This window comes from Gouania willdenowi, chromosome 7 (genome assembly GCF_900634775.1).
Source record: "Gouania willdenowi chromosome 7, fGouWil2.1, whole genome shotgun sequence".
NCBI lineage: Eukaryota > Metazoa > Chordata > Actinopteri > Blenniiformes > Gobiesocidae > Gouania > Gouania willdenowi.
In genome coordinates this window covers 12,377,839-12,402,931 of record NC_041050.1, presented here as the reverse complement: position 1 = coordinate 12,402,931, position 25,093 = coordinate 12,377,839, and the positions used below count along the sequence as shown (strand labels likewise).

At 37.1% G+C, this 25,093-nt stretch overlaps 2 protein-coding genes across 3 annotated transcripts; both read right to left on the bottom strand.

The window, feature by feature from the left end:
• Positions 1 to 676: 676 nt before the first annotated feature.
• Positions 677 to 8,044, bottom strand: snpha (syntaphilin a). 2 transcript variants are annotated; one of them, XM_028454150.1, is made up of 5 exons: positions 7,845 to 8,044; positions 4,676 to 4,751; positions 4,453 to 4,590; positions 3,540 to 3,689; positions 677 to 2,423 (listed from the first exon to the last, which is right to left on the bottom strand). In XM_028454150.1, exons 2-5 carry the CDS (start codon positions 4,705 to 4,707, stop codon positions 1,244 to 1,246), a joined length of 1,500 nt encoding a protein of 499 aa, XP_028309951.1. In that variant the 5' UTR covers positions 4,708 to 4,751; positions 7,845 to 8,044; the 3' UTR covers positions 677 to 1,243. The 2 variants fall into 2 exon arrangements, with proteins under 2 accessions (XP_028309951.1, XP_028309952.1); XM_028454151.1 differs by having other exon boundaries at positions 7,863 to 8,044.
• Positions 8,045 to 10,028: 1,984 nt separating this feature from the next.
• Positions 10,029 to 21,186, bottom strand: rad21l1 (RAD21 cohesin complex component like 1). Its single transcript, XM_028453585.1, has 14 exons — positions 21,127 to 21,186; positions 20,701 to 20,867; positions 19,285 to 19,414; positions 17,396 to 17,495; positions 17,078 to 17,184; positions 16,681 to 16,788; positions 15,828 to 15,908; positions 15,605 to 15,709; positions 15,293 to 15,522; positions 13,938 to 14,019; positions 13,696 to 13,835; positions 12,563 to 12,673; positions 12,280 to 12,354; positions 10,029 to 10,623 (listed from the first exon to the last, which is right to left on the bottom strand). Exons 2-14 carry the CDS (start codon positions 20,845 to 20,847, stop codon positions 10,432 to 10,434), a joined length of 1,608 nt encoding a protein of 535 aa, XP_028309386.1. The 5' UTR covers positions 20,848 to 20,867; positions 21,127 to 21,186; the 3' UTR covers positions 10,029 to 10,431.
• Positions 21,187 to 25,093: the final 3,907 nt, after the last annotated feature.

Below are 25,093 nucleotides of genomic sequence, written 5' to 3'. Positions count from 1 at the left end.
CTGCTGGAGATTAGAACAAATGCTAACTCCTCTGCAGCTTCAATTCTTAGAAATACTAAATAATGTATGTAGTTGTTCTTACTTTGTTCCCCTTTCAGAAGCACTTTATCAAATCTGAAAACTGATTATGACATGAAAATAAAAAAGATAGAAGGTGATGAAATGATAAGAGGAACGAGACAAGATTTAGTTAATCTTTTATTTAACCCTGTCGCACGAAAAGGACATCATCCAAGAAAACTGCGGGGCTTCCAAATGCAAACGAGGCTGCAATCTGTGGGTCACATGCACGTTGCAAAGGGGAAAACCACAGAAATTGCAGGCGATAGATACATTCAGATAAAGAAAGTTTCATTTGTCAGTGCCCGATCTTTTCACGAACCTGATCCTTTCGGATCCTTTCAACGCATGTGCGAAACGCGTCTACATCCTGTCGGCCTATTCAGTTTGTGTACTATTTAAAAGGTGGAAACCCTGCTATTTAAAAAGAAGTAGTTTGTGCATTCTAAACCTGTTGCCAATATTTCTCAAATTATTGGAAATTTATATTTTGAGTGAATTCCAATACATTTTGGTTTTTATTTTATTTTCTGTTTGGTTTTGATTGTCAATGTTGTGCGTTGTGTTTTGATCCGTTTTTGTATATATCGTCTTACGGTGGTTTTTCCTTTTCGTCTTTTTTTTTTTTTTTTTTTAAATCAATAATTAAAAACACCACAAAAACAGTCACATATTTATATGTGTACTATTAAAATGTGTAACAAACATTGTATGGTTGGTTTAAATTAAAATAGAAAGTGTCTATTTGTACTGCTGCCATTCGGACAACCCCCGGTGCTATTGGTACGGTTACCGAAGTACAAGTACGTTAGGGTTGGTTTAAGGTTAGGGTTAGGTTATAACCCAATATCGCAAGACTTTTTTGGGTTAGATTTAGGGTTAGGTTTAATCTTAATCATGTGATCTAAACTGGATAAATAGGGGCACTGCGTATGGATAGAATGTCGGTATATTGATACAGTAACCTGCCATAAAAAATCACGTCCCGGGAGCTCTGTTATAAAGATTGCGAGTGAAGGAAATGACGTAGTCTACGCATGGGTTGAAAGGATCTGGCACGGACATCATTGTACTACTACTGCTTTGTTGTCTACAGGGAAGCAGGACCATGGAGCCATGAGGTTTATGTAAAAGAGGGACTAGTTGTTACCAAAGAGCAATAAAACAAAAAGGGTTGACTTGGTCAAATTGTCCCATTGGTGCTGGTGGGTCGTCCTCGCATTCCCCCCTGACGTCTCAGTGAGTGCAGAGCCACAGCGCAGCAGCCTCTCAGCAATGATCCAATGTGATACACTGGCACGACGTCATGAGATGTTCCTCTACACAGCCACGCTACCGTGGGAACCACCGGCACCGCCAACGCCAGAAGATCTACCAGGAAGTATCGGCTCCAGTGGCGACACTGAGACGGGCTCTCATTTGTTTCCTCTGCATCTTCAGGCCTGTCCTGACCTACGACAGGAGGCGCTTCCTGTCTCACAGGAAGTGGAGCTGCAGGCTGTGGCTGGCAGGTTTGGGGTTCTGCCGCTGCTATCGGGACATGTCTGTCAGTTGGGAGGGGCTCTGATCTGGGAGAAAGCTTCAGAGGAACAAAGGATGATGATGTTTGGAGCGCTGGACCTACAGATATGACACTGAGCTGGTCTGTGGCCCCCTCCTCACACAGCCAGCTCATTGTGGGGCTGCTGGCCCGGGAGCAAACCTCCGTTTTTTTAACTGCTGAGGGAGGAGGGATGGGGATGGACTCTGCTGCAGGGGTGGGGGTGGGGGTGATGGTGGGAGTGTTTATCGGGGGTTCCTCCTGAGGTAGGTGCAGGAACAGGTGATGATGGGGGAGGAGAGCGTGTCCACTGCACCTGCAGCCGCTGCTTAGCGTGTGACAGGAGTGAGAAAGTGGCAGCACTGCCCCACCCCTGCACAGCCTCTCATGGGTGGAGGAGCGCGGCACAGAGGGGTGGGGGCCTCGGAGGTGTCCGTGCAGCTGCTCTGAGAGCGAGGCGGCCTCCAGTAACAGGTGGGACTGTCCCAATGTGTGAGGAACCCCGCCCTGCTCCAACTGCAGCGCCTCATGGCTCAGGCGGGCGTGGGTGGTGCCACGGCTCAATGTGCTGGCTGGAGAGCAACCACAGGAGCGAGACCGACCACATGGTGGAGGTCCCTGTGGCCCTGAGAATGGGTTTTGGTGGTGAGGGTCTGGGACTTCCAGGTTGGACTTCACTGACTCCACCACCTCCTGGAGCTGCCGGATCTCTTTTCTGGCCTCTTTGAGAGCCAGCTGTGCTTCCACACGGTGACACTCCTCTTCAATCCAGTCCTCCTGCATCCTGTACAGCTGGGTCCTCAACTCATCGATTTCATAGTCCCTGAAATACAAAAAACAACCTGATAGAAAAGTCATCATCAAACTGTCCAGTATGAGTTCTGCACTGGGATAGAGTACCAGCATTTTATATTTGATGAATTTAACAAGAAGACCCTAGAGCAGCCTTTGGGTTACCAGTACATCTAAATACAAAGTATTTTTTCATTTGTTAGTTTAATAAACAAACTCAGCTTGACTTTGATACTTCATGTCTATACATTTATTTTAATATTTCCTTTGTGTATGAATGTGGATTAGGGCCACAGATTATTTGCATTATTCTAAAAAAAAAGTCAGAAATCTGCCAAAAACTTTTCACTAGGCCTGGGCAATATGGACCAAAATTCATATCTTGATATTTTTTTCTCAAAATGGTGATATACAATATAAATCTTTATTTTTAACTCAAAGTCTTACCAGAGAGATAATTCTGGGTTAAATTTGCTGATGCAAAATGCAGGGTTATTTATTAACACAATATGTGCCACTTTTGGCTTTCTCTACTACGAGACAGCATGTGTGAGTGAGTTCTGTAGTGTGGCTTGTTTAGGGGAAGGTCTGGATTAGGACACACTCAGAAAACCATCTAACTGTGCTTTTCATGCTGTTCTGAGAAGTAGCGAAAGCAGTGACTCTTAAATTAAGTAGTTTAATACAAAATGAGCTGTAAAATAAAAATATATATTTGCAGACGATAATGTATTTTTCCATATCTCCAAAACAGAAGTCTCAATATATTGGCCAGGCCTACATTTCACTAGGATTTATTTTCTTCTATACTTGTAGCATTAGCATGAGCATCCTATGCAGCAGGAACTGTCCTCCCAGCATGCCTTTCAGTTTTTGATATTACTACTTATATTTACCATTACTGGGCATCACCTTGGCTGGTTATATTCAGTAGGTAGTGCACTAAACATCTACAGTTGTATGTAATGGCTTTATTTCGGCTGGTTATAGGATTAGTTATAAGCACTTTGACTGATTCTGTGCCAAAATGTGCAAAACAAGCAAAGTACAAACTTCAACTCTCGCCAACAGCTGAATCTAAACATGCAGTGATGAGTGGTTTGTTTTTAGTATTATTACTCTGTGAATTAAAGCCAGTCTGTCTCACCTGTGATGTAATCGCTCCACATTCTCCCTCAGTCTGGCTCGTAGGTGTCGTATACACACCTCCTTCTGCTGCAGGGGTGTGAGGTACTGCTCTGGGGTGGGGGGGCGGACCCCATGGTTATCACTGCAGGTTGTGTGCTTTACCTGACGCCTGGTCAAAAAGCACATGAAGAATCACAACACAGACTGTGAGATGGATGGATGGATGGATGGATGGATGGGTCTGTGTGTGTGTTAGTTACTTTAGCACTCAGTTACCTACTTAGTTAGTTACTTAGTCACTTAAATAGTTACTTACCTATTTATTTACCTTGTTACTTAGTTATTTACTTAGCTAGTTGGCTCTTTAGTTACTAACTTACTTATTTAATTTATACTTAATTGCTTATTTACATTGTTAATAATTTACATAGCTACACTGTTACTTAATAATGTTGTTACTTAGTTACATTGTTAATTAATAATGTTGTTACTTAGTTACATTGTTACTTAATAATGTTACTTAGTTACATTGTTACTTAATAATGTTACTTAGTTACATTGTTACTTAATAATGTTGTTACTTAGTTACATTGTTAATTAATAATGTTGTTACTTAGTTACATTGTTACTTAATAATGTTACTTAGTTACATTGTTACTTAATAATGTTACTTAGTTACATTGTTACTTAATAATGTTGTTACTTAGTTACATTAATACTGAGTGACTTAGTTACATTATTGCTTACTTTTTGACATTGTTACTTAATAACGCTAATACTTAGTAACACTGCTGCTTAATTTGTGACGTTGTTACTTTATAACGTTACTTACATACGTTGTGACTGAGTGACTTAGCTATATTGTTACTTACTTAGTTATAGTGTTACTTTTTTACTGAGTTAAATTGTTTCATACTTATTTCCATAGTTACCTGGGCGTGGTGGGGTACGTCTGAGCTGTGGGGCTGCCCTCTGGGGCCCTGATGCGACCCTGGTGGTGGTAGGTGTAGGTGCTAGATGACTCACTGTGGGAATGTTTTCCGATGCCACTTCCTGTTCCCCCGGAGCACCTTGTGGGAAATGTGCAAATCATTGATGTTAAAAGATGACAATACATGTTAGATGTTTGACTGAAAGGAACAGGAGGAAACGTACCTGCGTTGACCTGAGGAAGGCTTTCGACTCATTGATGTTCAGTCCAACTTCTCAGAGGAACACTGAGTCCTCACTGCTGTGAAGGAAAAAGAACAAACACACAATGTTGTTTGAAATAAAGCACAAATAAATCAGAACTCCGTCAGAGGAGAACTAATACATCTACACAGTGGAGCAGCCTGTGGTCTGAGACAGATGTCTGATCCTGGACCAGAGTCTGGACCTGCAGTAGAGAATCAATCCTCCTCTATGTGCAGAAACAAAGGACATACAGTGAGCTGCAGACTCTCTGTTACTGTGTAATCTGTGTCTGCAGAGCTGCTCACAAACATGACCAAGCGCCACCTCAGCTGCTGTCAGGAGACTCAGGATTCATACAACAGATACAGTCTGGCATGTCACGATGCAGCCTCACTGTACCAGTGACAGTAGTAGTGTGGGACGATACAATATGAGATGTTGGGCTCATTTTGAAAAGGAAAAGAGAACAAAAAAATTATATAATTATTAAAATGTATTTTAGTTTTTTTTCTTTCTTGCCTATTGTGCAATTATCTGGTTTAAATGCAATAAATACTAAATTTGGTTTTAGTTCAGTCAGGATCACTTTAGTCAAATAGCTTTATTTAGCATGCATTTTAGATTTGGCGGTACGGCTCTGTTCTGGGACCTCTCTGCCCTTTCCAGCAGCTGTGTGGAAAGCCCGAAGCGAAAGGAGCTCCAATTCACTTTTCCATGAGCTACATGGAGAGGTATAAGCAGAGAGAGCGGTCAGCAGGACCCCCTGAAACAGAAGCACAGATGTTAGTATCAATTCAATTCAACTTTATATAGCTCAATTATGACAGTCATCTTGACGCGCTATCAAGATATATAATTTTTTATAAGAAAAAAAACCAAAACAACTAATCCACATGAACAAGCATTTAGCGACAGTTGGAAGCAAAAACTCCCTTTTAACAGGTAGAATTCTCCAGCAGAACCAGGTTCAGAGGTAGCAGCCATCTGCTTTGACTGGTTGGGGTTAGTGGACAGGAGGAGGAGAACAGAACAGAATAGAGAGATAGAACATCAGAGTGTCCCGGATTAGTTGAGCCGTTGCATCTGTTTAATTAGACAGAAGAGGAGGAGCTGGGGTGGGGGTGGGTTGCGAAGCATTTGCGGACGAAGCGTGCGGAAGTAGGTGTGTTTGCGATGGTTTAAATACGCCGCCGTGACTCACTCTAACCAATGAGAAACGTGGAACATGATCAGCTGGATGATTAACTGATTAGGAAATTGCTATTGTCAGCTGGTGGAGCTGGCTAGCTTGACTACCGTGTCTGCCTGAACTAACACAATGCTCAATTTATGGCGTTTTCTTTAATGTCACTGTGGAATTTTACCTTGTCTCTCTCTGAAGACACATTTTTTCTTCAGTGGTTGTTTCATTGTACATTCATAGATGCACGTCAGGGAGAATGAGAGCCAAGGCGGGAAGTGATCCCGTAGGATGTAAGCTGATTATGTTTGTGGTTGTAGGACAGATCATGTGGTTTTACGCATTGATCCCATCAAATCTGTCTGTCTGTGTTTACAAACATTATTACCATCACATTTTAGGTTGAATAAATGGGAAGAGTATATTTAAAAAAAAAAAAAATGCATACATTTTTATGCTTCATGTTTCAGTCGTCCAAATTTGTAGCCGATTTAGTCGACTAAAACTAGACTTTAACTGAATTAGTCCTGATGACAAAAGATGCAGATTAAGATCAATTATGATGGAGAAAATTTTTTGGGCAAATCAAGAATAAAGTCGAAATGTCGAGATTAAAGTTTAAATTTTGAGGACAAAGTTGAAATATAATGTTGAGATTAAAGTTGAAAAGATTAAATTAAAGTCCAAATTTAGAGAATAAAGTCAAAATAAAATATTGTGATGAAAGTCAAAGGTTTGCTAATAAAATCAAATCTACGGAACCGGTGTCACGGTCTGAGTTTGCCTCCGTACTGAGATTATAACCCTAATCCTAACCCTCACATAATCCAATAAACAAATAAAACACGTGTTCGTTCACTTTGAAAACAAAAATAAACAAAAATGAAAAGTTTTTTTGAGCAAAAATTCATTTTTTTGGTAGTGCGCATGTGCTTGCATGCGCATATACACTCTCAGTACGATATTAACTCAGTACATGACACCGGACTAGGGCCAATTCTCCATATAAGACAACAGTCTCCATCAAAATTGGCCCTAATCTGTTTCCGTACAGCTCCTCAATAGCCACAGACTAAAACAGAAATAATCTCTTTGATATTAAAACCATACAGTATTTGAAGTATAGTTTAACACATTTATTGATACACAGCATTTTGTAGACGGCCACAATCTGCTGTTTGTTGTCATATATTGAATTGGCCCTGGTCAGCTTCCGTAGCATGTTTGACTTTTTGTTAGCAAACCTTCAACATTTATCACAATATTGTATTTTGAGTTTATTTTCAAAATTCTGACTTTAATCTCAACATTATATTTCAACTTTATTCTCGAAATTTCACTTTTAATCTTGACATTTCGACTTTATTCTTGACTTGCCCAAAATTATTTTCTCCATCAAAATTGGCCCTAATCCTCTTCCGTACAAAACGCTACGACTGAACGACTGTGAATCAAAATTTGCTGTCAAAATCAACACTTAATGTTGTAAAAAACTGTGCTAAATACTTCATTGTGTGCTGAACTTTAGTAGGATTGAGGTTTGAATAGATGAAACATGCAGATTCATCCTCTAAATCAACCTGCTATTGTCTATTAATGGTGCGTCAGGGACGTCCATGACTCCGACCTGATTCCGTCCTATATTTAGCCCCTCCTCTCTGTGCGCAACAAGTGCTGAGAAATACGCAATCCTCTTACGTAAGTGTGAGTGAGTGAACGAGTGAGTGAGTGTTTGGTGTGGGGGCGTCAAACAGCACGAGGACCGGCTGCTGGTTCAATTCCACGCCGGACAGAATGTCTCGTCCTCGGACTGTCAGTGAATGCCACCGTCAGTCAGCTTCCAGTAGTTCCCCAGAATAAAGTCTGTAAACATCCTCCAGGTTCTGGGTCCAGGACACAGTGTATCTAATAGTTCTCTGCATTGTGACCTGTACAGAAGTGGATGTGATCCAGAACAGTGTTTAGTACCTGTGTGAGGAGCCCTACCGCCGCATGCTGCCTGGGCTGATGCCTGGCTCAGTGGCCCCCGGTAGCAGCAGGGCGATGACGGGATGCTGCTGGTGCTGATGAGAGTCCATCATCCCGGGTCCGTGCAGTCAGTCCACAGATGGAGACACGGCTGCGTCTGATGCGTCGGTTCTTCTTAAAGTGGCAGCGTATGGTGCGTTCACGTACCGGTAGCACTCACGATAGATAGTGTTTTTTTTTTCTTCTTCTTCTTTTTATAAAATACACTTTTTTTCAGCCAAGGTACATCTTTTAATGAAAAAAAAAAAAAAAAAATCCCAAGCCACACTGCGAACCGAAAATGTTAAAAATTAAACTTTGTAGCAAAAATCAGAATCAACTTTATTGACCAAGAGTGTATGAATACACACGAGGAATTTGTCTTGGTGACCTGTGCTCTCTCAGACAATAAGAATATACAGCCATTATTATCAATGTATCTTGAATAGGAATCAAATAACAAACTTTTTTTTTTTCTTCCCATATTTCTTCTTTCTAATAAAAAGTGCATTTAACAATATGAATTCTTATACATGTTTTTAAAAGGAATCAAATGAACAAAAAAATATGTTATGATTTTTCACATTTCTTTTTTTCAAATAAAAAGTGCAGTAACAATCTGCGGTAAATCTTATCAAAGTGTCTTTAGTACAAATCAAACAAAAAAATTTTTTTTCCCCCCAATCATCTTTCATATTTTGCACACTTGATACACGTTGTGGGAGGGATAACAGTATATTTTAAAAAAAAGAAAAAAAATCATTGAATATGATTAGAACCACAATTGAACTGTAATCTGTATAGTTTTGTTTTAAATAATGTATTTATTATTATCAATATTAATAATAATAAATATACAATACATTTTGATAATTCAATTTGGTTCTGTATTGTTTCAGCTTTGATCCAAAGGCTGTTGTTGAGGGATTTGATTTATGAACTGAATCTAGTTTAACATGAACGATGAAAAGTGAGATGTAGCTGTGTGCATATTTTTCTTCATTATTTTATTTTTTATCGCTGTGTTTCATACAGAATCAAACACAAGTTGTACATTTATTGCACATGAAATATTTGCATAATCTTTATTGTTTTAACAGTTGTCAGGTGTCGTTCACTGAGTAGGATTTGCATTACTCAGCCCTGCTTTGCACATGACAATAAACTTCTTGAATCTAGAGTTTTCCGTTCACGTATCCATGCAATATTTTTTAAATATATATTTCAAACCATGTTTATGTCTTGATCTCCTCATGTAGTCTTGATGTATTAGTAAAGCACCTTTTAAATAAGTGAAGTAAAAATCCTTTAAATCGATTTTGTCGTTGCTGTAGACCAGGGTGTCAAACTATTTAGTCAGAGTACTCAAAAACAAGCAATTTTAACATTACTGTGCCCTAGTTTGCACTTACAGGTATAAATGATATGAAACATTTGTAAGGCACAGACAGTATTCAATCATTAAGTGACAGATATCAATCCCTGCAGGATCTTCACTTAAATGTCCTTGATTTTGTGAGGAAAATTGTAGAATTTTAGATTGGCAGAGTTCTTTTAACAGTTTGTGATTAACAATAACTGCAGCATTGAGTGATATAAGGACCGGGAAACCGTGAGTCCTGCAAATATTGTGGAATTTTATTGAATTTGTGTATTTGGAGGGACTGACTTATGACTGAATTAGTTGATTATTGGCACAATGATACATGCATTGTCTATCATTTTTACTTTATCCTGCAGGCCAAATTGGGATGTACTAAATTCCATACTATGCATTTTTCTTTTTTACACTAATGCTCAGTGAATAAAATGATTCGTTCTACCTCCGGTAAATGAACATATATATTATTTTATTGCAATCCATGACATAAAACACAATACATTAACTATTTTAAAATAAATCGAAGCTGTTTGATTTCAGTAAAATTAGATATCTTCTGCCACTGTAGGAAACATGTTCCACGTCAGGCGTATAAAGTACATAAACAATGCATGTGCGTTAAGTAAGTAATGCTTTTAAAATGTAGCATTAGATGTACAGCTTGTTGTGCTGTAGTGAAATAAAGGCAGCTGCTTTGTAAATTTAAGATGTGGGGGAAAATCATTTCTTTTAAAACTTTTGAATAAAACACATGCATATGAACCTAACGTAAGCCTTTCTTCACTCTTTGAATAGAGTAGTATTTAACCCCCCAAAATCAAGCACAAACATCTGCTTTTAAAAGTGTGTATAACAGTGAACAAAAAGGTTTTGTGCCAGCAATACATTCTAATGTCAGATCATTTAGCAAACAGGAAAATAAAGACCATGGTCTGCCATCTCCATTAAAATGCAAACGTTAAAGATGGCCTGTAACTAATTTCTTTACACACATTTTTTTTTTTTTTTCCGGAAATTTCATTAAACTTTTCAACAGTAGGAGATACAGAACACACAATGGAACACGTATAAATAAATGCAACATATCCTGGAAAACAAATCTTCACAAATGCTGTCAGACATCATAAACATTCTGACACAAAGATTCATTAGAAAACATGTACACGTCTAATCGTAAAAGGTGGGACCAGGTGAAACCAGGATGTCTAGGTAGGGGGCGCTCTGGTGCACATAAACAGCTTGTTGTTTTTTTAAGACGAGGAGGCAAGCGAAGGTGGTGGCAGCCTGGGAGCGACTTCCTCCTCGACACAGAGCGTCTAGGCTGAAGGTGGAGTTGTCGTCGCTGCTCTCGGTATGCAACTACACACAAGTACACACAGGAAGGAGGTTGTGAGTGCAGTGACATAAACATTCATTTCCAAACCCTCTCAGTCTGGCCATCATCATGATTCTTCTAATGTATTCTTAGGCTCTGTTCGAAATGGTGCACTATCATACTATACACTACAAACTCAATGAGTATATACTGTTTAGTACACGTGTCAACCTCAAGGTGCGGGGACCAAATCCGGCCCTTTGGAGCATCCAATGCGGCCCGCAGAAAACAGTAAAAATAACACAGAAAACATGAACCATTTTATCATTGTGTAAATGAAATTAAACTACGTAAAATCAACGTTAACGGAATCGACCAATGAAAACGAAATCTGTTTAACGCGGAAATGAACAGAAACAAGAAGAAACGCCGTCACCGTGAGGCAAGGAACATTTTTTTATGGGGAAATGTTCCCGGGGACCGCTTATTAGGTGCACTGGCCCCCCCTCGTCCTGGCCGCTTCAAACACCGTCTAAACTGCAAATCATCACTGATTACTGAATACGGAGACACTCAGTTCCCGCTTAACTTTAATGTGTCTGTGAAATTTTGCTTGTTTCTTGTCAAGCGCTGCATCGCTCCGTGAAAACATGAGTCAGCTTTAAATCAACTGGTGGGTCGGGACCCACTTTTGGGTCCCGACCCACCAGTTGAGAATTGCTGGTTTAAACAACATCTCATAAGTGCTACAGAAGATCTGTGGATAAAGTTGCGTGTTGTTATTGTTGTGGGTGAGACCATCGATACCAGGGACTGTAGAGTCTGAAACATCGTAGCTTAATAATAACTATAGTTTCTAATACTGTAAAATATTCTGGCCCCTAGTGGTGAAATAACGGATGCATTCTTGTATAAATTGGTTTTAGTTTAATCATTACGGTCTGCAATGATGTCATTAGAATCATTTATATTAAGATGATAAAAAGTTAATCAATAAACCTGCTCAGATTTAGCAAACTATTGATCCCTGAGGAGAAACTGGGTGACATTAATGCTGCTTTCATACATCTTTATATGACATATAAATAATTAAAAACAATAGTCCATGTCACTACAACTTATATCTACCTTTTAATTGTATCTTACTCATTATTCTACATTACTTTTTTATTTTTGACATACATTTTTGCGCCCCATAATGAGATCCGCCTACTTTAATATTCATCAGAGGGAAATGCGCTAAATGGATTGTGGGTGTATTGTGATGTGCTGAACACACGCAGTCCTGATTCCCTGGGGTTTGTACCCCTTATTAGCGCGTGGAGTGACGTTTGCACACGTTTTAATACCCCTAAACCTTTAATGAATCCGCCCCTCAATGTGTGATAAGAACGAGATTTCTCAAAAATTCCAAATGGTGCATTAAGCCCTGCTGTCTGAACATAGCCATAGTTTATCTATTCCGGCCACGCCTAAAAGTAAACCTCAGCACCTCCATCTCAGCCTTCTGTCGACTCTTAGACAGAGTGACTGTCTCTAAACTGTAGCTACACCATGGCAGCTCCTCCAAAGAACAATTAACCAGCCTTAATGTAAATGAAGCAAACCTGCAGACCTGTCTTCACGCCAACGAAAGGAAATTACAAAAATGGTGCAACAACAAAAAAACAAAAACCTAACAGTTAATTTCAGTCTCTTACTTTCAGGATGTCTAGAAGCATCTGGGCTCGTTTGTTTATCCTCCTCTCCTCAAAGTCCTGGCTGCCCAGCAGAGACTGCAGGGGGTAAAAGAAGCACATTTCAGTGAACACATGGTGTGAAACGATCACCTGCCATCTGTCAGGCACTGACACATTAAAGCACATGTGACTGTGAGAGACTTTTTTTAACAAAAGACGATTAGTCTATTATTAGTTCACTGTTAAATGGAAGAAGGACTTCAGGGGGAAATGTGAGGCTTGTGCTGTGTGCGTGTGCAGACACCTGAGTGTTCAGTGATGTTGACTGAGACTCCTGTTGTATATGAGATGGCTGGACAACCAGGGACTGCTCAGAGGGAAGTTCTGGATAAGAGAACTCTAACATGTTTTCACCCTGTGGAACAAGGAGCTCACGTTAAATACACAAACATATACGAGGGAGCAGTGTTCATTTTGTTGACTAAATATTTTCATCACAAATATATTTCTGTGGACGAAAACAAAACAAAAAGTAAAAAAGAAGTCATTGGTTGAGACTAAAACTATGACTAAATTGATTGATATTATCGTCAACAAATAAAGGACAAGACAAAAATTAGATTGTGACAAAAATCCAATCAGAAGACGGGAGAGATGCACAGAGTAACCAATCGAACAATGAGCAGACCTGACGACAATAGCGCGACAAGCGTAGTTCTTTTTTCATAAACGGAGCCAGCAGACGAAAACAGCGTGTAGTACGTTGCAGACTTTCGCTTTTAAAGCCTCTTCTTGTTGTGGTTTCAACAATGTATCTAGGTCTATTAAAACAGAGCAGAGCGCAGCTGTGAAAGTCTTGTCCACGTCGGCCGCCATATTTGTTTTGATACTGCTTTGCTCGTTTTTTCCTGTTTGGCCACTAGACCAACTCTGGGGCGAGGAAGTGAGCAGAGACCAGATATGTTTCAGATATAGGACATTTAAAAGTTTATGATCTTTGACATTTGCACAATTTGTTTTGTATAAATTGAGTTGCAAATTAATACCTATTGTACATTTTTGTTTGCATTATTATGGGAGAAACTTGACTGTCTGTGTTATTCAGTACTGCTTTTGTATTGAAATAAAGACACAGTTGTGTTAAAATAAAGTTACAGTTGCGTTTTATATATTACATATATACACATAAATTACAGTAGGTTTAGTTTGTTTCCTTTACCAGCGGTAAAAAATTGTCTAGTAGATCTGTTATTGGTTTAGTCGACTAAAATTGCGTGGTATTTTAGTCGACTAAAATGAAAACAAATCAGATGACTAAATGTTTACTAAAATTTAAAATAATTTTAGTCAAAAGACTAAGACTAAATTATTATTTTTTGGTCAAAATTAACACTGCAAGGGAGGGGGTTGTTGTTTTTAGTGATTTGACTTGCTTACCCCTCCATGCTGTGTTGTTGCCTCTATCCGTCCTTCAGTGATGTGACTGAGGATCGTGGGCTCACTATGGTGAGATTCTTCAGGATTAACTGATGCGACACTGCTGTCCACTGTAGTGAGGACACTTATATCGCTCTGTCCTGAGATGGAAAAGTTAAGCCGAGGCAACACAAGGCACAGTTTAAGATTTCAGGGTTTAGAAATGATCTTTATGACTACATCACAAGGTTTATTTTTCTCACCTTCTTGCCTACTCTGACGCATCTCCTCCACTTTTTCAGTCACATTGACATATTTCACCAGGAAAATACTATTGGTGAAGAGCTGTAAAATGTATTTATATGACAAAATACAACTTTAATCCAATGACAAAACTGAGACTTCCAATAAAACCAAACCATAAAGAATGGCAGAAACTACCAGTAAATGGCAAGAAAGCTTGGTTAGCAGATATGAATTTCCACGTCCCCGGATCTCAGCGAACATTAAAACACGAATAGCTATTCCCACTCACTTTACGTGTAGCCCCGCCTGGGCAAATACTGTAAGCGTTGAGGAGTTGCTCCAGGCCTTTTGAAACTACAACTCTCATCTTTCATACACATGCTACACACCTCTACAACAAACTATCAGATGCAAGAAATATAGGGACACATTTTATTATTCTGGCTGATTGGTTCATGCACCACACATCTCTACATGGATTAACCAGTGGCTCTCACTCCAGTAATCATGAAGTGTTTTTAAGAATCCGGTCAGAAGTTATATTAGAGTAATTCCATGTCATTTCAGCAAATTTTCAGGACATCCCATCCACTTTGATCTCAAAAATATCAAAAATTCTTACCAATTTATCTGTAATTATTCAACAGGCACATTATACATTTTTTGTTAGATAAGATAAAGACTTTATGAGATATGGCCAATTTATGAGGGGGGTATGTGTCAATTTTTGCACATCCTTATTTTTAGTAATACAGCTCCACCTATTCTCCTGGAATATACAAAAAGATATGCTATCCATCTTATCTGGTGGACATGCCAGCCCCTTAAATTTGGGAGAAAGTTTGTCTGAGTTTCAGGCTCTAACATGTTTGGGCCTTCAATAAACAACTTTGCATATATCTCAGCTCCCTGTAATTTGATCAACTTTGAGCTATGAACATAGACTGTTCAAATCAATAATGATTAGTTAAATATATGCAATGGTCCTCACAGTCTTGAAATCCAAAATAATACTTTGGTTTCATTGGCTCATAACTGAATGTGGGAATGTAAGAACAAATCAGTTTATATATATATAAATATATAATATAAAGGTTAATCTTTCTTGGGATATAAAACAACAGTGGTCATGTTTATCAGAGAAGATGAGCCAATAAATAGTAATCATCAAAGCACAGAAGATCATTGGCTGTGCTCTCCAATAACCATTGAACACTAAAGAGAATTAAACATTATTATACCCCTACTCACATCTGTACAATATCTCACAGTGCATACATTTTAACTAATCCATTTATTCATGTATTTCCACTGTTCCTCCAGTGTAAATGACAATGAAGTTGGTTTTGATATGATAGGAGTAAACTTTTACCTCGTTTATCTCTGGTGCGATTACATCCAAACAAAGCCCAGCAAAGAGTTTGTCTGCACCTCCGTTCTCCTTCCACTGCATTAGCTGCAGAGTTGGAGGAGCCAGATCCAAAGGAGAGAGCAGGTCTGAGAAGTCACTGAGCTGCTCTTTGATGGATTTGTCACTCAGTTCTTTCATCTGGTCCACGACCAGCTTACGCCTCCTTTTGGCCCTTCTTCTATTGAGGTTTGCTAAAGAAAAAAGCCAGAAACTCATATTAGAACTAGGGTTGGGTGTTAAATGTGTTATAAAAAAGAGTTGTGTTGTTCCTACGTGTGTTTGCCACAGGTTCCAGAGCAAAGGCTTCCTCTACATTAGCAAGCAGAGTTGTTTCATTGTTAGTTGAAGGATCTGACATCATAGGATCTACTCTGTCAACTGCAGAGAAGCATAAAAAAGTGTCACACTTGGGACAGGTAAAAGCTGAGGGTGTTTTAGCGCAACAACAAATCATTATTGTAAAAAAAAAAAAAGTGAATACACGATGAAGTGTCACCTTCTGATCCTGTATTCTGAGGCTCCTCAGGCGTAAAGCCAGTGAGGTCAAGATGGTCAGCAGAGTTTGTAAAAAAGTCTCCTGAAAAAGGCCAAAATACCAATGCTCACTTTAAAACACACAATATGTTGGAGAAAATGTAACTCCAAACAACAACTGAAATACCCAACGCTAAAATAATACAATGAATAGTCTAGACTTCATACAACCAATTCATCAAGAAAAAGCCTCCAGGGAATAAACAAACTTTAAATCATAATGTCTGCAAAGCAAGAAGAATTGTGCCAATTAGGCCTGGGTGATGTATCATATATTGACTTTTCTATTCTAAGTGAACGGAAACGTCAATGTGGCGTTAATCAATCAGATTTCATGTTGGCGACACCGCAAGCTGGCGTTATGAACAATGTGAGAAGGTACACTTCTTTTGATTGAGGGATAATTTCAAACAAATCTAACATATGTAAACATTTTGAACAATAACACAAACGGTTAAAAGTATCTTTGAACACATTTCAAATCTAATTCCTGGCATTATAGCTCTACTTTGACATATTTCTATGCCTCAGTTCTGCTGTTGACCACTAGTCCACATATACAGATTATATGCATGTTTCACTCAACCATTGACAAAGTATGCCCATAGTAAAGAACCCCAATAGTGTTTGAGCTTTCCCAGTAATATCCTATAAATTGCTATTTGGTCATCGGCTAATTCAGAAACCACTATAAACCTGCCATTGTATAAAGAAAGCATCGTCACAAGAGAAATCCAATGCAAAGATAGGCAACATGTGTAACTCTGTAAAAAAAAGGAGGGGCCTGCAGAGCTGAACGATTATTAAAAACTTACCAAATAAGTCAAGTGCTCTGCCCTCATCCCCGAAATTGTCATCACACTTAGCCAAGCTCTGGAAGCTCATATCTAACAGTGTGTTTTTGTACCGTTGGGACTCATCGCCTGCACACAAGAGGAGTTAAAACACAAGTTATCTTGGGTGAAATATATAAAATGACTCCCAAATACACAAAAAGAGAGAAAAATATACTAAATGACATCAAAAACCCTTTTTTTCTTGACTGTGTTAATGCTCAGATTGGTCTTTATTCTAAATGGTGGCATGAATGTTAATCATATGAGCCTCAGATCAGACAATCATATTTTTGTGGCAGTGCTGTGATAAAAGTTGCTCATCTCCGTCTCATTTAATTTTCCATTTTCCACAACATTAAATACATCTGGGCCCTACCAAAGTCTGAAAAGGCCAAAAAGTTGTTCCCAAAATCTTCTTTCATAGTGATTTCGTCCGTTCGACTCTGGTTCAGTGAAAAGTGATCCGTGATCACATCGATGTCACTTGAGACACAGACACAAACATGATCATTTTAGTCACAGGGTTTGATTAAGAACTGAAAAGAGTTGTCCATCGTAAACGTCTAAACAAACTAACATCATCTACATTGATCACAGCACCCAATGGTTAATGTTTTTCAGTTTGTACACATGAAACAATAAAGTTATCAGTGGGAATTCAAAGAGAAGGCTGTTAATGGCTTTATGACAGTACCTGGGCTCTGGTAACTGAGCATCAAATGAAGTGAAATCTTCCACCAAAGTGATCGCTCCTACTGTGGCCTCAAGCCCCTCAACGGGTAAATCTGTCTGATCTGGAGTAGTGAGAGGACATCAATTATTATTTTTTCTAATTATGTAACAGAAGAGAATCCACATTTAAACTAAAACTAGACAATAACATAATAAGTAGTTTTGTGCCAATCACCTACAAGCATACAATTAATGTTTTTGTGTCGAGGGCCAGCTTGTGTGAAAAAAATCAATTTAACAATATATCGCGATTTTTTTGGGTGCCGATTTTAAATCGATTTTATTTCTTTTTAAATTGATTAAAAAAAAACAACTCCATAATCAACTATTTTTTTCATTGCATTTTTCACATTTTCATGAATGTGTGTTTTCTACTGCTGGAGACAATGTAACTTCTCAGTGGAGCAGCCTAAATACTGGGCGTGTTGACCATATCCTGTTCCTACATAAAAACCTAGAAAATTATACTACGTTCGCACCTCCACTCCAGTAGTTGGCGCCGTAGATATAATAATAATAATAATAAATAAGATGTTTTGAAGCAAATAGTTTTGACTCAGTTTGTCCTCTGAATGATCAATATCTTCTGATGAACATATACAGCCACTTCATCTCTACGTTTAATTTGATATTGACTGGGTAGAATACACGATTATATCGCATCGTGGCCCAAGTATCGTGATACGTATCGTATTGCAACATCCTTGCCAATACTCATCCCTCATAATAGACACTGAAGTGATTTATTAGTGTATAAAACACTTGTGTATTTTTATGTAATGAAAAACATAAATTCAAAAATATATTTTTCTTTAAAAACAGAATAAAGACTGAAAATAAGTACATGAATCAGTCATAAAATCTCAAAATGGCTCAAAAATGTTAATCTTTTGTTGTTATGATGATGACAATCAGAAGATATACAAACTTACAATCTGTCATTTACAATGTACCTCACATTATTCAAAGAAAAGTTTTCTTTTCAAACTCAATTAGTTCAAATCAATAACCGACATCGCCATCTGGTGGCCATTCTATGTTTATCATGTTTTTGAAGTACTAGTCTGTACTCATGAAACTAAAAACTACTTTAAACAGAAATTACAGCACTTGCTTTTGGTTTATAAGGATTTTCTTTTAACCATGTTAGTGTTGGGGTGCTTGATAATCATTTGCTTCCTAATTGTTTGCACAAATAAATGCATATATAGCTTCATTGTTTAAAGAAATACTTAAACAGCATCTAATAACTAAAAATATATAAATAAATAAATAATAATAATATATATATAATAACAATTATTTATTAAAGTTATTGTGAGGATAAATGCCATGCTCTAAAATATAAATATCAATATTAATGTATGCTTGAATATGCAGTTAATAAGCCTGAACATTTTACTCCCTTGACAGGAGTCATTTAACAATAGTTTGATGACATTGTAGAGACGTCAGCATGAGGTTGCTATTAGCTAATAAAGGAACATCTCGAGGAATTGCTCTCTTTGCATGACAATGAGTTCATTTCGAATTCATCATCCTCTACTTCATACCAGAATGTGGAAGAGGCCATAGGTCTGTCTCATTAACTTTTAATTAACTTAATTAAAGCAGATCTCGTCATAATTCATTGAACAATCTCAATGACCGAAACCAAAAGGAAACCATACCCAACTCTATTCCTATTGGTTGTTTTTCTTATAATAATGCCCTCTGATGTCATGATAACACCTGACCTATATTTGAATAACCTGTGCCTGTCTTAATATAACCCAGTGGTGTCTACGTTTGATAGCCATCTAAAACCTGACTGATTGTGATGAAATTAAAAACAATAATTGTGTGCTTTACCTGGCCTGAACACAATTTTAATCTTAACCAAGGCGTCATTGCAGTCGGCCAGGAGGTACTTTGCTTTTCTGGAGTAGATTCTGACCACACCGAGGAGCAGGTGACCAGACGTCCGCAGGCCAATTTTCATCTACAAAAATCAGACAAATACATTCAGACATCAAGTCAGTATCATAATGTGAAAGAGTTAAAACAATTTATTATTAAATCATTCTACTGAATATTGATTAGCACCATAAACATTTTTACAAACTCAAACTCAATGTAGTTCAGGGGCCAAATACGGAGCAGTTCCATCTCAAGTGGGCCACTGATTTTATGCAGGAAAATTAGTAATTTCAACATTATTGGGCCCGAGTTTGCACTTGTACGTACACATAAAATACAAAATATGTAAGAAACCGACAATACCCTAGCAAAAAGTGACAGATATCAGTCCCAACAGGGTCTTCACTTTACATTTTGTAGATTCTATTTATTTAAGGAAGATATTATGTTTCTGTTAAGTTTTTGTCTCCAACTGTTAAACTTTAAAAATGATGACTATCATGCAATAAAAGCTCCGGAAAAACTGTGAGCCCCTACAAATATTGTACAGTTTATTTTACACAGTGATTCACATTTTCTCTGTCATTTTTACTTTCTCCTGTGGGCCGAATTGAATACTCCAAAGGGCCTGATTTGGCCCCTGGGCCTTGAGTTTGACACATGTGCTTTAGAGCATCCTATTCGGGCCACAGAGGAAAGTAAAATTGTCAGAGAAAACATGAATCATTGTGTAGCACACAAATTCAATGACAATATTCACAGGGCTCAGTTTTCCAATGCTTAGATCACAGGATGGCAATCATTTTCAATCTGAAATTGTTGAAAGATTTCCCAGGATTTTCCCATGTTCCAAAAAAATCCTACAATTTTCGTCAAATGATTCCAAATTAAATAAAAACTGCTCACAAAATTAAGGGATTTTAAAGGGAGGATCTTGTCTGGACTGATATCTGTCACTTATTGCTTACATACACAAATATGTTTATACATTGAAGCCAAACTAGAGCACATTAATGTAAAAATTGTTCGTTTTCCAGCCTCAAACTGCTCTGAATTTGGCCCTTAAACTAAAATGAGTTTGACACCTGTCTTATAGGTTAAATTCTTAGGTTTGTGAACAATAGAACTGTAGATTCAGGACAAATATTCCATACTATTTTATCCACTTGAAAAACTTAAACAAGCTTCACCATATTGTAATTTTAGGAAAACAAGTAAAGAATAAAAATCCCATTTGGAGTAGTTAACATAATTTAGTCTATCATGACTATTAATTATCATCATAGCACATTATAGTTGATCTTTTATCGTTTATTTCATATAAGCAGTAGGTAATGATAGTATATAAACAGGTTAGAGCATGTTTACCTTTGGAGATATGATGTCTCTGATGCTTGTCTCCAGGTTGCATTCAAACACATGGGCCTTGGTGAGTTTCCTCTCCCAGTGGGCTGCGAGCCATATCTTGGCTAAAGGACCTCGCTTAGAAGTAAACAGTTGGGTGTAGAACAACATGACGGAAGCTTGGCTGTCACCTGTAGCGAAGACATTAATTTATTTCATCATTCAACGTGTACACGAAGGTTAGCTAAGCTGAAATGTGCTGTAAACACATCTAAATACGACCGCGAACTTGTAGCATTAGCTAACACTCGCCACTGCTGACATTAACACACAACCTCCTACTTTTTCGTTCTTTATTATTATTTATCTTTTCTTTTTTTCTCCCCTTTTTTTAAAATTTTTTTACAACATACAAAAAAATACGTCGTGAAGAGAATGAAAAACACCGACCTTTCGAAAATGCCGCCTTTTGACAGGACGCTTGAATCACCGCCCACAGTAACCACGGCAACAGGCACTTCCGCTCAGTCATGGAAAAAGGAAAAGTAAAAAACAAATAATAATAATAATAATAATAATAATAATAATAATAATAATAATAATAATAATAATAATAATAATAATAATAATAACAAAAACAAATCTAGAATTTTTTCCCCCATAAGTAAGAAAATACATTTTAGAAATGTATTTGAAATATATCCAGGTTGTAACTTCCTGAATGGAAGTTAATAATTGTGTGTTTTTTTTCCCCGGAAGAGATACTGAAAACATGGAACTTTTTTATTTTATTTGTGAATTACTTTGTGGTCTGACGTGGAGCTGGTTTATATCTTAATCAAGAAAATCACTTTGGGTCCACTAGAAATTGAAACTACACTGTTAGGAACTTTACTTTTATTATAATTTATAATTAGGAAATATATTATTCACAGATGCATTTAAAAAGTCCTAGTCTGCACAATTTAACAAAGGAAATTTCCCCTTAATTCTGATTCAAAATAATAAAACACAGGAAAATTAAAATTTATACTAAACGTAGCCTCTTTACATTACTGTACATCTTTATTTGGGTTGGATGCCTTTTTTGTTGGTAATATGTAAATATTATTTTTTTCTTCTTGTATACATACTTGTGTTAATTTACACAATTACACAAAATATGTATTAGCTGGTTGTATAAGAGGAAAAACGTATCAGTGTTATTTGTACATTTCATGTATGTATGTGTTTTCTCCTAATTCATTACTTATTGGTTCATTATCTATAGAGGACGAGGATTGCCACAACAAGTCTTTTCACACTCTGGAACTGCGCATGCAACTAAGTTGTGATGTATTTTTTTTTCTCTGTATTCACCTTCAATATTGTTAGTTTCTTTTGATTTGTGTAATTGTTTTAACCACTGTAAAGTGTCTTTGAATTTTTGAAAAGCACATATAGATGGGACAAGCGAGATTTCCGAGTGTGAAAAGGCTTATTAAATAAATAAATAAATACACCGTTCATTAATTAATTGAATGTGTCAATAATTAATTAAATCCATGTTACATTTAATTTTCAAAGTATAAATATTTCACTATTTATTTTTTAATTTAATGGTCCGGTATTGCAGAACTTCATGAATTAGTTTTTTCTGTCAAACTAGCTCGTCGATGTCTATGGGGGCGGGGTTAACATCAATTCAGCAAAATCTATTGCTTTGGTCTTCACTGTTTCCAATCACGGCGGCTACGACAATGGAGGATGTGCATAAACTTTCCAGTGAGTTGATGAGAGAGATTTTAGACTTCGCTGAGAATGTAGAAGCTGCAGCATAGTACTAAACCAACGTACAGATTGTATAGCGCTACTCAGTGTATCAGAATGATGTTAACTAACTCTGCCTCAATCCATTATCAGGGATCGATTTAGCTTGACATAATGTGTAGGTAACCAATCAAGTGTTAGGAAACCGCCCCCACAGACTTTGACGAGCAAGTTTGACAGATAAAAAGTGCCGCAACACCAGACCATGAAATAAATAAATAGTGAAATATTTATACTTCATACTTTTCAGAATGAAACTGAAATGTAAAATGGATCTAATTAATTATTGATACATTTAATTGATTATATACATTTAATTAATTATATACATTTAATTAATTATTGACACTTTTAATTAATTCATCAATGGTGAATATATTTATTTAATTGTGGCGATCCTCGTCCTCCATAATTATGTAATTGTTTGCTTTTTGCTTTGTGTTATTATTTTACAGTACTGAGGATAAAGCATGATTTCTCCAGAGTCTGGTAAATATTTTAACGTTTTAAATAAGTCCTGAAAATGCTAAAGCACGTAAAGATCACAGGCTTTTACTTTTGTACAAACCAGAGCACTTTCTCTAAAACTAGGGTCTAGGAGGCCTTGGTACCTCCAATCTATAGATTGTAACATTGTCGAATTAAGAACTTCCCAACATTCATTCATCTTCATCAAGGGTGCCAGTCCTGTTTGGGGTTCTTGAATTGTTTATTTTTTTATTTTTTTTATTTTACCATAGGATTAACGTATACGTGGGTTTTTCAACTTTGGGGTTGCAGGGCACGTTTCCAACATGTGAGTACAATAAAAAATAAAGTTGCTAAACGAAAAACTTCCCACACATAGAATTACGAGCAGAAAAAAAATGGCAGGTCTGTTCCTATTTCAGGGAACAATGACTTCCTATGATGTTAATCACTGCCTTCAAAAGCATATAATCTATATGGGTCTACCTCAAGGCCATAAGTTGGCCACAGCATTATTTATTTTGACCAATAAAAGCTTAATCGATGAATGTTGTACTGAAATAGGGTAACAACGGTGCTGCCGTACGAAGCGCTCTCCTAATGCGTATTGATTTTGTGACTCACTGCAACTCATCAATCTAATACCAAGCTGTATTACCTGTTCTCGCTGCTCAGAAAGCTTCCATATGTGTTCAATAGATAAACCCCTAGTGTGGGACGACAGTGCTGTGATTATGTATAGTTTTTAGGGATGTAAAGATGAATCGTGAGGCAGTTAAAAATTGATTCAAAGGTGTCACAATTCTCATCGATACTCTGAAATTAAAATATATATATATATATATATATATATATATATATATATGTAATTTATTTATGTTTTTTTTTTTTTTTTTATACAGCAAAGGGCCCTATCTATTTAGAATTTGAAATTCAGGACGCACCACCGTGTTTTAAATCAGAAGTGTGGAAGCATTTTGGTTTCCCCATGACAAAATGAAAGAGTTGAGAAAGAAAAAAACATTGTGAAATCCAAGGTAAGAGGGGCACAGAGAGGAAAGAAAGTGAGAATGAAAGCCATAGTTTGTTTATTCATATTATTTCTTTGATATGGGATTTGTTTTAAAGTCCAATTGTTGAGACACAAAATACATTTTCGCTTTTAAAAAGAAAAGGGAGAGCCAGAATTTAAATTAATAGGCTGCTTCTTCATTTGTTCTATTTTTTTATTTATTTTATTTAGGATTTATTTTTTAATGAAATTGCATTGTTTTGCATCGTTTATCAAGGGGTTCTTTTGACAATGAAAGATAAAAGAAAATAGTTCAGTATTTTTATTTTTATTTTTGAAGAAAAAAAAAAAGAATATTTTTCAGTCATCATTTGTCTACTGTTTAATTTTGTAAAATAAATCGTGAGAGAATTGTATTGTGAACCCAGCATCGTGAATTGAATCGTATCGGGAGTTGAGTGAATCGTTACATCCCTATCTCTGTTCACACTTTCAGAATCACAGTTACTTTGTTGTGTGGTCAATCACCCTCATCCATGGATCCATCTTTCACTTTTCATCTTGAGAGATGTAATTCATTGACCTTGATTAGGTACGATAACCTATGACTACAACAAAAATATTTGATGAAAAAAATGTATTCACTTATCTTCTATACCAGCTTTAATCTGTGCAGGGTCACAGCAGTCTTCTTCTGTTAATTTTACAGTGTTTACAGTGTTACAGTGTTAATTTCAAATGACTGATTATTATTTCGCCTAAAATGTAAACAACTTTATTTTTTTTTTAGTCTTATTGACCTTCTCATAAAATTTGTTTGCAGCATTGCCATCACCATTAGACTGGTTTTGTTGGAATAAGGCCTAGGTTCCCAAAGTGGGGTACGGGTACCCCCAGGGGTACACAAATTGTCATGGAGGTACATTAATAAAAAATAAAGATTGTAAACTAGAATATAAATCAACCAGCAGTCAGGAGCCTCCATGCATTGCCACGAGTTACACATTAGTCGATGTAAGACTACCCATGGTTACACAGATTCAATTCATTACATTACATCAGTGGTTCCCATCTTTTTTGGGTCGCGACCCTATTTAATATCACAATTTTTTGGCGTCTCCAGAGACT

Bases quoted from the DNA above. Each gene is read 5' to 3' on its own strand.
- snpha (XM_028454150.1), bottom strand. From the start codon at position 4,707: ATGAGTCGAAAGCCTTCCTCAGGTCAACGCAG. The intron at 4,591-4,675 runs GTACGTTTCCTC...ATTTCCCACAAG, and splicing joins CCTTCCTCAGGTCAACGCAG to GTGCTCCGGGGGAACAGGAA. The intron at 3,690-4,452 runs GTAACTATGGAA...CTTTTTGACCAG, and splicing joins ACGTACCCCACCACGCCCAG to GCGTCAGGTAAAGCACACAA.
- rad21l1 (XM_028453585.1), bottom strand. From the start codon at position 20,847: ATGTTGTTCTACACCCAACTGTTTACTTCTAAGCGAGGTCCTTTAGCC. The intron at 16,789-17,077 runs GTAGGGCCCAGA...TCTTGTGTGCAG, and splicing joins TTTGGCCTTTTCAGACTTTG to GCGATGAGTCCCAACGGTAC. The intron at 14,020-15,292 runs GTAAAAGTTTAC...TACATTTTACAG, and splicing joins TCGCACCAGAGATAAACGAG to CTCTTCACCAATAGTATTTT.